This window comes from Syngnathus acus, chromosome 2, assembly GCF_901709675.1.
Source record: "Syngnathus acus chromosome 2, fSynAcu1.2, whole genome shotgun sequence".
Lineage (NCBI taxonomy): Eukaryota > Metazoa > Chordata > Actinopteri > Syngnathiformes > Syngnathidae > Syngnathus > Syngnathus acus.
In genome coordinates this window covers 21,466,877-21,480,238 of record NC_051088.1, presented here as the reverse complement: position 1 = coordinate 21,480,238, position 13,362 = coordinate 21,466,877, and the positions used below count along the sequence as shown (strand labels likewise).

Sequence of the window (13,362 nt, the reverse complement as noted above, 5' to 3'; positions counted from 1 at the left end):
TCAATCTGTTGCTCTTGATTTATGCCACTAAAAAGACGGTTATTCTCAAGCTGCGGTTCTGATGCCGCTTGGCAGACATGTGATTTCAAAAAAAAAAAAAAATGTCTCCAGAAGCCAGCAAGTGGGGGCGTTCACAGCATACACCGCCATCAAGTCCATTGTCGGCTAAAAATACAAAAAAAGCCACTTTGCTTCTGGCTTTTGTGCTGGCTCCGCCTCTTCCTACGGCGTGAAGAGTGACATCAGACGGTGGCGCCTCGTGACAAAGTGAAGCACAAAACACGGCCTTCTTGGAAGAAACTTCATTTCCAATGAAGACGCACAGAGTGCAATCGGGTTGTGGGTTGGCCGTCTTTGACAGCAAAGGCGGTAACGCAACTTTTCATTTGCGGTGGCGAGTTGTGTTATTTTTAGTGCACCGCCGCTGCGTGTAACAGCTTTGGAGGAAAACATGTCACAAAGGAGACAAAATGCAGAGCGCGGCGGCTTCACAGTCAGGGCGTAATGAGCTCAAGCCACATGTTGGCTCAAGCTCAACAATTGCTCAGGTGGATATCACGTTTAGTCGCAGCTTGTTGTCATGTGAAAGGTAAATACGTGGCCGTCTGGCTGGCCTGATAGGATTCATTGAGCGGGATGAGCAAAGCACCGCACCTTCAACATCTCATCTTGCACTCACTCCGCCCTCTTTGTCCACTCCCCCCCCCCCTTCTGTGCAGATGAAATCAAAGATTTCGACACTTTGGGACCCGATACCACTTTGCAAATAGCTGGAAACGGTACAGGTGAGTTACTCGGTTTATTGCCCCTTGTTTACAACTTTTGAAACACTTTGTGTTGATAAACAACAACAAATAAAATGCTCACCTGTTCATAATGTGATGCTCACACACAATGTCCTTGAGGCTATTTGGTAAAATACTTTTTATTTTTATTATTATTATTTTATTTTATTGTTATTTTATTATTTTATTATTATCATTATTTATTTTTTAAATAATGACATACTCTTGTCATTGTGAGGAATGCAATTTCCTTCCGGGCCAGGTTCAAATATATCACATTTATCATTTTCACAAGTAGCGACCCGGTTTAATCAGCATGAGCACAATTCCAGCAATTAGCTCGGAAGGACATGTCTAACGAATAGCGTAAATGATGCAGTCGAGGCCGCGAAAAAGGGATCCATTGGCACCGATGACATTTGCTTTTTTTCCCCCACCAAATCACCAAATATTTGCTACCTTGACCTTTTACAAATTGGCCGGTCAAGTTATGGCTTTAAAGCTCACCTTGACTCGCCATCCAAAAGGCTCGTTAGCCATAATCGATCTTCATTTAGTTGTCACTCAGATGAGGACTAATGAAGGTTAGCAATTTCATGGTCATCTTGGCACCACCAGCCGCGGCTGGGATGAATTTTGGTTTGGCTGCAACCAAAAAAAAAAAAAATCTCTCCACCGGTCTTAAACGTGACTTCCGTGCTCTGCTACGGAAGAATTCAAGAGTGCGGCGTACGTCCTGGCAAGTTTTTCTGCCTCTACTGATTGTACGATTTGAAGTTGGATTTGGTTCCGATTCTTATTTTAGCAGTGCGGAATGACACGCAGAACCCATAATTTAGTCGTATCTGCCCGACGTTTTGCGCTATTCTTTTTGTGTCGCCTCACACTTGAAGCAAGAGACTCCTAAAAGGAATCTTATGTCTTGTCGTTTGTTCTCCCTTCTCGCCTTTAGTCAAGAGCGTCAATTGCACTTCAGAGTTCGAGGACTTTTTTGCCAAGAGGAAGCTGGGCGACAGTGACAGCCACGTAGTGAGCATCGCCGAGTATCTCCAGCGAGGCGATACCGCCATCATCTACCCAGAAGCCCCGGAGGAGCTCTCCCGACTTGGGACGCCGGAGGCAGCAGGCCCGGAGGAAAACGGTACGGCACTTTTTCACCTCTTGTTTTATTCTGCCGCCTCAACTTGTTTGTGGCCGTCGCATCAGTTTGGTAGGATAAAATAAAAAAAATTCATTTTCAGTGTTGGAAACCTTCAGATTCCAATTTAAATGCACAACTGTATTTTTAAATGTGTATATAACATATATATTTAAATAAATATAAATAAATATAAATAAATAAATAAATAAATGTAAATAAATAAATGTAAATAAATATAAATAAATATAGATGGATATTCATGCACACACATACATACATATATACACACATATATATATATATATATATATATATATATATATATATATATATAATAGAATATATGTATATAATCATATACATATACACATGTATCCACATACACATATACGTATACACACATATCTACGTATGCACTTGTATACACATACATATATACACATATATACACGTATACACATATACAGATATATATATATACACACATGTACACATTTGTACACACATATACACTTACACAAATGTATATATACATTTACACACATGTATGCATCGACACATTTTTACAAATACTTCATATATAGTGCCTATACAGGACACAAATAGCCAATACTGAGGCCAAAGTGTTACTATCAAAAAGATAGGACAATGCCTGGGCAATTGGCCTCCTGACTCGTGCGCTGGGGAGAATAAAAAAAAAAGTTCCGAATGAGAGATGAGAAGCTGCAGCAGCTCTCTCGCCCGACGCGAGCAGACAGCTGTTGGTCCCACAGATTTGCCGGATGCCACAGTGTTTACCTCCAGTCTCAAGCAACAGCTGGGCAGAAACCAGATAGTTCACCTCTGAAGGTCCCAGCAGGCGGACTGGGATTGGGGATTGAGCGAGTGGGGTCAAGCTGCAGACATGGCAAGCATAGGAGTGGGAAAGATTTGAAGACATGACAGCAGTGAGGAACTTGCTATCCTGCTGTGTGCGAGTGTGTGTGTGCAGACGTATGTGTGTGTAGTCTTCAATACCTAAACAGAAAATAACTGAAAATTCATAGGTCAAAAACAAACCTTTTATGACATCTCCTGTAATTAAATGAAATGAATTCAATGATATTGCTAAAATACATAAAATGTAATCTTTGGTCCAGTAAGAAAATAATTGTTCCCTTCCAAGTCCTTGGTTGTGCGGCAGATTGCATAGATAGCTCCCATAGCATTCTGGGCAAGACGCCCATTAGCTGCCATTGATTGGCTGACCTTTTGGCCCGCTTTCCCCTCCTACCCATGCAGACCTGCCACCTGGAACGCCAGATGCCTTCGCCCAACTGTTGACCTGCCCCTACTGCGACCGAGGCTACAAGCGCTTGACATCACTGAAGGAGCACATCAAGTACCGCCATGAGAAGAATGAGGAGAACTTCGCCTGCCCGCTGTGCAGCTACACGTTTGCCTACCGCACTCAGCTCGAGCGACATATGGCCACGCACAAGCCTGCGAGGGATCAGGTTAGCTATTTCGCACACACGCACAACCTCCATCTTATCTGTAATGTGCTCTGATCCTCCGAGAAGAGAGATCATTTTTTTTTCTGATTGGCAATCATTATTAATTTTTCATGGCATTTTGAAGATGCGACTCCTTTAATGGTAATAACTTTAATTGAGGCCCTAAATGGTTTTTTGATGGCCTTCCTTGATATGATTTTGCAGCTTCGTGTTCACGATCCAGTGATTGTGTTAATTTCCAATTTGGAAATTTTTATCAGCTCCTTAACTTTGCTCCTGGTCTTTAATGTTGTTCTGGTGACGCACACACACACACACTGCATAATCAGCAGCAACATCTACACAACATACTTCAGAGATTTGTAATATAAGTGCGTCTCGTGACAGTTGACGTGAGTCGTCCCGTGAGGATGAAACACTTCCATTAGTCATGGATGTTAAATTAGAGCAATGAAGTTGCAATTTAGCTCAATTGGAGACATGATTTTAACATTTTAAATAAAATGATAAATTGGGCACAAAAAAATTTAGGATTTAAAGAGCTCAAAGCCAATATGGTACGATTTAGGTCCACAATATGGAATAAGATTGTGTATACGAGAATTAAGAGAAATCGTTTCTGAACATGTTGGATGGGATTAGACTTTTTTTTTTTATCCAAGCCAAAACTCAAAGCTATAAATAAACAAAACAAATTCTGAATCAAATAAAAATAGACAGAGAATTTAGGTTAAAAAAAAACGCTACTGTCAGAAATGACCTTATTTTCTATGCAAATTTAATCGGAACATCCTGGAAATAAAAAATAAATAAATAAATAAATAAAATTACAAATTAAAAAATTAAAACACAAATAAATAAATAAATACATAAATAAATAAATACATACATATCTAGGCTTTCATATCAAACATCCCTTCAAGTGTATTCACACCAATGGAAATTTGATGGAGGCATAGTGAAGATAAAAAAGTGGTGTAAAAAAAAAAAAAATCCATGTCACGCGCATAGTTGACTTGTCTCCTGAGGTCGCATGACAGCCTCAGGCTGAATTTGATGTCATCACCTGATCTACCAGCTGGATGTAAACGTGAGCAGATGGGCCGGCCCAATGCCTAGCCGTCCCAATCCCCACATTACCATGCCGGTGCCGCCGCCGCTTTTGCTCTCAATGGCCGGCCAATCGTGTTCAAGCACCGCAGCTCCTTCTGCTCCACCACTTGTGTTCACTTATAAAATCAACTACGCTGTCAGCTTCTCCGTCGCTTTGTCATTCCCGTCCCGGCCGTCCCCGCGTAGGCGAACCTGACAACGAGGTGCATTAGCATAAGGAATAATGTACCCATCAGTAAACATGTGCTCTCGTATGTTTACAAGTCTTAATGCTCCTCCTCCTTTTAAGCAATTAGCCGGAATATGACTAATTAGATCTTATACATATGCAAGCGTTCTGCCGGTGCCCCGCCCACAAGTGACGGCGCCAGTGCACGAAGGCGAGATAGTGCATGAAGGCGAGATGGAGCATTTTGCTGGTGCCATTCACAATTAAGGGCCCAGAGTGTCTTATTAGCAGTGAGACTAAACTTTAACGGGCAGAGGTCCTCAGGGGGGAGGAGGGGGAGGAGGGGTAGGAGGCACCGAAGCAGCTGTTGCCGTTTGTTTATGCAACTCAGCAACATACGAGTGGCGCGGTTCTCTCCGGCGCTTGGCGGGTCCCCCCCCATCCCACCTCCCCCCACCCTCGACTCTCCCTGCTTGATCTGTGAAGGTTGGAGCTTTTCTTCATAGTGTCCTGTGCACTACCATCTGTCTCTCCAGGAATTCGTACACCCCAGCATTTGTCGGTAGGGGAGGGGGCGCATCGAATTTTTTCAGATCTGGGCTCGGAAAACAATGTCCTCTCCAATTTTGGGGTGACCGTTTTCAGCAGGTTCGAGCTAGATGCCGTTCCAAGTGCTAATGAGCTGCTACAAAAAAATTCCAAAATGATGCGACTGCAGGTATGCAGGGCGACACAGGACTTATTACGGGGGAGATGAATGAAAAGTAGATCATATCAGTGCCTCTAATGAAGGCAAATGCGCTAAATATAGATTATTTTCTGGGGCTGCCAAATTCTAAAGACAGTCGAGCAGGCAGGAAATGAAAAGGTGTGGGATCCTCTCTGTTATCGCCACCGCTTGTGACCGTTCAGCGAGTGAAACGTGCTGACCGCTTGTGGTGACGTTGCAGAATTTTAACGGCAAGTGTCTCTCCCGCAGCACCAACTGCTGAACCAAGCGGCCGGCAACCGCAAGTTCAAGTGCACCGAGTGCGGTAAGGCCTTCAAGTACAAGCACCATCTGAAGGAACATCTCCGCATCCACAGTGGTGAGTGGCAGTCTAAGAAGCCGCTTGCAGACGTGTCCCCCCCCAGACGGCTTATTGTATCTGCTTTTCCGTTCCAGGTGAGAAACCATACGAATGCCCCAACTGTAAGAAGCGCTTCTCGCACTCTGGGTCCTACAGTTCGCATATCAGCAGCAAGAAGTGCATCGGCCTGATCGCCGTCAACGGTCGGATGCGCGGCGGCGCCATGAAAACGGGCTCCTCGCCCACCTCGGCGTCCTCCTCCCCCACCAACACTGCCATCACCCAACTGCGGCAAAAGCTGGAGAACGGCAAGCCGGTGGGCCTGGCCGACCACAACAACCACCTGAGCATCAAGACCGAACCGCTCGACTTCAACGACTATAAACTGATGATGGCCACGCACGGATTCGGCGCTCCCGGGCCTTTCATGAACGGGGGAGTCGGAGGCAACAGTCCGCTGGGCGTCCACCACAACTCGACGGCCCAGAGCCCTCTGCAGCACCTGGGTATGCACGGGCTGGAGTCGCAGCTTCTGGGCTACCCGGGCCCTCTGATGAACAACCTGAGCGAGGTGCAAAAGGTCCTCCAGATCGTAGACAACACGGTGTGCAGGCAGAAAATGGACTGCAAACCGGAAGAGCTATCCAAGCTCACAGCCTACATGAAGGAACTGGGCTCACAGGTGGAGGAGCAAAAACAGGGCCTGAACTCAGCAGGGGGGCAGGTTAGTCTTCCGCTCGTCAATCACAACGGCGCCACCAAAAGCATCATAGACTACACGCTTGAGAAGGTCAACGAAGCCAAAGCCTGTCTCCAGAGCTTGACCGCAGACTCAAAGAGACAGATTAGCAATATCAAACACGAGAAAGCCAACCACATGCTGGAAGGTGGCATGGAGGAAAAGGCATCAGAGAACATGTTTACGCCGTACGTGTGTCAGTATTGTAAAGAAACCTTCCCGGGTCCCATCCCTCTCCACCAACACGAGCGCTACCTGTGCAAAATGAACGAGGAGATCAAAGCCGTGCTCCAACCCAGTGAGAACCTGATGCCCAACAAGCATATCTTCATGGAGAAGAACGCTCATCTGACATCTTCCATTTTGACCGAAAAGGGAATGGCGGGTTCCCTTCACCCCTACAGGGACCACATGTCTGTGCTCAAGGCGTATTTCGCCATGAACATGGAGCCCAACTCCGAAGAGCTGCTCAAGATTTCCATTGCCGTCGGCCTTCCTCAGGAATTCGTTAAGCAGTGGTTTGATCAGCGGAAGATGTTTCCATACGGTAGCAGCAGAACGCCGCCGCCGCTCGAGCACAAGAACAACGCGGAAATGCTTGTGGGTAGCAACAACCGCCACAGTCCCCTCAAAGACCCTCTGGCGGCGCGGTCGCCCATGTCTCTAATCAAACCGGGCAACCGCATCACATCTCCAGCCATCGCCGAGCTCCACAACAACTGTGACAACTCCCTCAGACATTTGAAAAACCACCAATTTGGCGACGCCAAAGCCACGGGTGACAAGTTGGACCATTCCCGCAGCAACACTCCGTCACCTCTCAACCTGTCGTCCACCTCCTCCAAACATTCGCACAGCAGTTCGTACACCCCCAACAGCCTGGTGTCGGAGGACCTGCAAGCCGAGCCGCTGGACCTTTCTCTCCCGCGACTCATCAAGGAACCTAAGCACGCGTTGACGGTGAAGAGCCGACCCAAAGTCAACAGCGTCTCCGTCGAGCTTAGCGGCGTCCCTTCGCCGCGCGAGCACTTTGAGGAGCCTCTGAACCTAGCCTATCTCAAGAAGGAATTCTGCGCCTCTGCCAACAACGGCAACCTGGAGAAAAGCACTAGCCCCATCTTTGGCATTAACCCCTTTGCCGCCAAACCCATGTACACGTCACTTCCACCTCAGACGGCTTTTCCGCCGGCCACGTTCATGCCGCCGATGCAGGCCAGCATCCCGGGACTCCGGCCCTACCCGGGTATGGAGCAAATGGGTTTCCTACCGCACATGGCCTACACATACGCAGCCGGTGCCGCTACCTTTGCTGAGATGCAACAGCGGAGAAAGTACCAGCGGAAACATGGTTTCCAGGTAAATAAACCACCTGTGCTTCGGTGACAGCTCCAGGCGGAACCAAATGAACGTTTATCTCTGCTAATTACAGCCAAAAAAAAAATGTGTTCCATCACTAGACTCGGTGTTGAGTCATCATCTTCCTGGTACCAAATTGCAAAAGCCCCACAATGTTTGCAGAAATAACAAATCCCGCCTTGAAGAGCACCCCGACACCAATCCGCCACACCTCAGTCGCATTTTAAAGCGAGATTAGCTTGCGAGTGCACTTTAATAATGCACCCGTGTTCATTACCGCTGCATGCTGAGGGCTGTTTGACATAGAGGGAAACCATTTTGATGAGAAAAAAAAGTATTAATAATGTTTCTCATTCTAAGTTATTAAATTAGATTTTAAAAATACAGCTACAGGCGTTTAGTTGGAATTGATTGCCGAGTGATAGCGCCGTCCCGTCTTCAAACATTCTCGCATTGTCAAGTTCATTAAAGGAACACGTCACACCTTGTGATTGTGATCGCCGCCGCAGAATGTTCCTCTCACCGCGGCGTATTGTTCTCCATCAATTCACACGCCACACTTGTCTTCATCGTATAAAGAGAGATTTTACTCTTACTGACTGGACTGAAAGGAGAAACAATAGACCACCTCGCAAATCTCCGTTCAGGCCAGATAAAAGACTTTCATTGCATTTCTAGACAAAGATTTCGATGCTAACGTTTGGATAGCGTTGAATTTGCATTTTTAGCATAGCACTCCTAACGAGATGTAAATGTCACTTACATTTATATCGAATGACACCAAAAAGAAAATTCAGTCCCCAAGGTTGGAGAGTCCTAATTTGGATCAGTCCTATATTGACACCAAAATCGACAAGTGCCAGAATTTTGTGATTCGTGTATCAGCCATCTAAGTTCTCGGGTAGCATTGGATTAGCATTTTTAGCATAGCACACAGATGTAAATGTCACTAACATTTAAATGAAATGACACCAAAAAAACTGCAGTCCCCAAGGTTGGAGAGTCCTAATTTGTCACCTATATTGACACCAGAATCGACAAGTGCCAGAATTTTGTGATCCGTGTATTAGCCATCAAAGTTCTCGTTAGCTCCATCCTTGCTTAGCTGATTTGGGGCACGGTGCGGGCTAAATTCTGACCTGGCCTGTTATTAGTCCTTCACTGGGCACATCATTCAGAGTGGGAAAGTACATTTTAAACTTTTTGTAACAAGTGTTTGCGTTGGGGGCGGGGCCTAATCGTTTAACATGAAACACATCACCCGTGAAAAGCGAGGGAACGAGTAAATTTATAAGATTAGGAATTGTTGTGTTATCTGAATTCCAACCCCAATTGATTTTTTTTTTTTTATGTGTGTCCTCTCGTCTTCTCTGTTGTTCTTTGTCCTTGCTAAGGGCGAGCTGCTTGACGCTACCGCCGATTACATGTCAGGGCTGGACGACATGACAGACCCCGACTCCTGTCTGTCGCGGAAGAAGATTAAGAAGACTGAAAGTGGTATGTACGCGTGTGACTTGTGCGACAAAACATTCCAGAAGAGCAGTTCCCTTCTCAGACACAAATATGAACACACAGGTATATACTGTTCTAGACCCTTATTTCCAACCCCATTATATTTCCTTTTGTCAATGTTTGTATTGAAAATCCTCAGTGAATCTTTTAACTTGTCCCCTCCTCTTCCTCCTTCCTCTGTTGCACATCTTGTAACTTGCTTCTTCATCAACAGGGCGGACATACTTTTCGCTATTTGTTAGCCCGTCGAGTAAAAGCGGCTCCGTTATTGGCGAGAGATCGCATCGACGCCTTCAGAGCGCCGCAAACGAGTCTTTCTTATTAGCGTTAGCGTAGCCAGTTCCTCTTTCATGGGGTTGCATCATTCATTTCAGAGTCGGTATCTCTCGTCTAGTGTTTGCCGCTTTTGTGCGTCTTATCTATTCGGACATGAAAGCGGGGTGGGCCGGGGCAGCGCCGCTTTCTCGCTCACGTCGCCGTGTTGTTCTGGTCCCCCCCGCACTGAAAGGAAGTGGTCGGACTGGAGATTAAAAAGCCCTTTCGCCTCGTCTCGTTTGCGAAAAGTTTCAAAGAAATGAAATGGCGGCTTCCTGTGGCAAGCATGCTATCAACGTGAACTTCAATCCTATTTCCAGATAAGCCCCTCCCCCCTCCCGAGTAGATCCCACCGATTTCTCGACTCCTCAGCCGGCGTGTTGGCGACGCGTAGACGAGTTTCTTTGTTTAGACCGCAGGAGGGAACTTTCCTAATATCAGGCGGCGAATGCTAGCGCATTTTCCGCTCCCAATTTGAATAACTCTGGATTTGATGTCCCCGTTATGTCATTTTGCTCCACGCCATCCAATCCATCCAACTCTTTGCTTTTCCTCTGCTTTTGTGTGATTTGTTGTGGCGTCCCGCCCGTCGTCACGGCGCTCACGGCGTCCGCTCTTTTGTTTTGTGTGTCCGCAGGAAAGCGACCGCACCAATGCCAGATCTGCAAAAAGGCCTTCAAACACAAGCACCATCTGATCGAGCACTCGCGCTTGCACTCGGGCGAGAAGCCCTACCAGTGCGACAAATGCGGGAAACGATTCTCGCACTCGGGCTCGTACTCGCAGCACATGAACCATCGTTACTCGTACTGCAAGCGCGAGGCGGAGGAACGCGAGGCGGCCGAGAGGGAGGCCCGCGAGAAGGGCCACCTGGAGCCCACCGAGCTGCTGATGAGCCGGGCCTACTTGCAAGGAATGGCTCCTCAGGGTTACCCCGAGCTGGCGGCGGTGGCGGCAGAGCGCGAGGCCATCTTGCGGCATGACGGCGTGAACGGAGGGATCGTAGAGGGACGCAAGGAAGTGGACCAAGAATACGGCAAGATGGGACGCAGGGAGGACGAGTTTGAGTTTGAGGAGGAGGAGGAAAGCAAGAGCATGGACACGGACCCGGACACGTTGAGGGACGAAGAGGAGAACGGAGAGCACTCGATGGACGACAGTTCGCTGGATGGCAAAATGGAAACCAAATCGGATCGCGAGGACGCCATGGAGGACGCCATGTAGTCGCCGGGGGGGAAAAACGCTTTTCTCCCGCTTCGGTATTCTTACCTGTTGGGTTTAAGACGGGGATGTTTTAAACCCTTACGTGCACGTGCCTGAAGCTTCCGGGAAGCTTCGACCGCTAAATCAATGAGGCGGCGGCAGTGGCGGCGGCGGTGGAAGGGAAGGGGAGGGGTTTGTGACTGAAGCTGCATTATGCAAACCCGACAAAGAATAAATACATTTGGAAAAAAATGTACAGACACAAGAGTGTGGTGCTAACCTCCCCTTGCCCGTCCGTGTTCCATAGTATTTATAGCACAAAACAGTGACTTGTACAAATTGCACTCCGCTTCTGTAATCACCAAGAAGAAGAAGAAAAAAACAGAAAAAAGAAAGCGTTGCCTATGTATATATTTATACGGGGTCGGAACAAGAGCAGCGGGGTCTGCGTACCCCCCCTTCAGCCCTTCGGTGTTTGTCGTCACCCACCTTTGGTTCCGCCACCTGCAGCCGCACTGTGTCAGGCCTCCAATCATGAAGACTGTGAAGGAAACGGGGCAAAGAGGAGGAGGAGGAGGAGGCGGATGAGCTGGCGGTGCCTCCGTCTTAAGGGAAAAAAAAAAAAAAACGGGGAGGGGAGGGGTCAAATGAAGGATGAAGCCTTTGAGGTGTTTTATGAAAAAGAAGAAGCCTTATATGCAAACCTTTTAACCTGTGTGTTTTCTGCAAGTGCCACCCTCGTATTGTGTCAAAGGAAGGTTACTTTTTTTTTTTTTACCCACCAGCTTCAGTATTATGGGATGGTTTACCATTGTTCTCTGCGGCACCCGTGTCAGTATTAAGACTCTAGGCAGCAGTTACTTAGTTTACATTATGTTGTGCAATGTTTCTTTGTCAGTATTACACCAAACCTTTTTTTTTTTTCTTTTTTTGGAAAACGAACAAATTGCATTCATTTTATTTGTAGGTCGGAAGAAAAAAAAACTTATTTATGTGGCCCATTTTATATTTCCTAATTTTATTTATTTCATACTGTTGTGTACAGTACTATAGGTCTTCAATATATAGATATATTTTAGTAAAAAGGAACATGGTGTTGATCATAGGGCAAAATTTACGTAAAGAGAGCATTTATTGTGTTTTGAAACATTGTGAAATGCGAAGTTTAATCTTATTTTATTTTATTTCCTCTATTTTCCACATAATGGAAAATTCCAAATTTGGGAACTTTTATACAATTGTGAAAACACTGTATTTTCGACTGAAAAAAAAATTCCACTTTCTTCATCTTTGTTTCTTTTTTTTAAGCTAAAAAATGAAGAGGGACTGTTAAATACTATGTATGATATCATGACTGAAGAAGAATCTTTCCTGAAATGTCTTTGTAAAAGTATTATTGAATTCTTGATTTGTAATTTCTCTTGAAAATGACCCTGCTCGAATAAAAGTAGCCAAATTACAAAATACAAAACGTTCGCCGTGTGGTCTTTGTTTAGAGGCGACAAATTACCGTGTGCTGCTTCTCATGCTCATGATTTTTTTTTATTCATTGCTATTATTGATTACTGTAATGCGATTCATTTAGAAAACTATGCAAACATTTTAAAATAAATGTATTAAAATAAAATAAATTTACTCTCATTTACACAAATGTGGACTTTTGAAATATATAAATAAATACATAACATAAATAATATATTCCTCATTTCAAAAAGAAATGATTCCCCCCACATACACACAAAACTTTTTTTCCCATGTTAAACACCAATTAATTTGAGCTGGAGGAATTCCTAGTTGTGTTTCCGTCCTCCCGCGTTTGTACTTGGCGCTGACAGGTGGACTCCATCCCGCCCTTCCGTGCGCTTTATGCAGATGAACGGCAACTTCAAAAGGCCCAGATGAAAGCGGCAAAGGTTGAGCCATGCCAAACATCACAACCAGCTTTGCCTTTTCCCCCATCGATCGCGTCGCCACCGGATCATTCGCAGACTATCTCGTGGATGAAAGCGGGGCAGCGAGCGGGGCTAAATGTTGATTAGCTGTCGAATTTGATATGTGACGTGGCGGAAAGTGTTGAACGAGTGGGCCGGTTGGTTCAGCCCAGCCGGGGGGGGGGGGATGCTGTCAAGGCCACATCAACAAAATAAGTGAGCGTCCGCTACATCTTTCTGACCTGCACAGATGCTTGCTGGCTCAACTGAAAAGAAGGTCAAAGGTCAGGATGGGTGTGATGCAATTGCGGGAGCCGCGCTAACGAAGCACTACGCGACCGAGCCAAAGACGAAAAAAGAGACGAAGCGAGCCATCGCATCGCTCGTGTCATTCCGCAAACAGTGGCTGAAAGCGATCCAGTTCCATGCGCTGATCAATATCGTCTGGCACTGTTAGTAGAGGTCCACTTCTAATTGCAATCGAGCTCGATGTACGTACGTGAACAGCATTGATTTTTGGTGCACTTCATTT

At 46.0% G+C, this 13,362-nt stretch overlaps 1 protein-coding gene across 4 annotated transcripts in view; it reads left to right on the top strand.

Annotated features, from left to right (window-relative positions):
• Positions 1-12,365, top strand: part of zeb2b (zinc finger E-box binding homeobox 2b) — a 50,069-nt gene extending 37,704 nt beyond the window's left edge. For 2 of the 4 annotated variants that reach the window (XM_037266746.1, XM_037266738.1), the window contains exons 4-10: positions 720-785; positions 1,738-1,926; positions 3,208-3,422; positions 5,684-5,792; positions 5,870-7,869; positions 9,264-9,444; positions 10,334-12,365. In XM_037266746.1, coding sequence (XP_037122641.1) covers positions 720-785; positions 1,738-1,926; positions 3,208-3,422; positions 5,684-5,792; positions 5,870-7,869; positions 9,264-9,444; positions 10,334-10,920 — 3,347 coding nt within the window. In that variant the 3' untranslated portion in view covers positions 10,921-12,365. The remainder of the gene's footprint in view (positions 1-719; positions 786-1,737; positions 1,927-3,207; positions 3,423-5,683; positions 5,793-5,869; positions 7,870-9,263; positions 9,445-10,333) is intronic. The other 2 variants (XM_037266766.1, XM_037266757.1) reach the window with 1 other exon arrangement.
• The last annotated feature ends 997 nt before the right edge of the window (positions 12,366-13,362 follow it).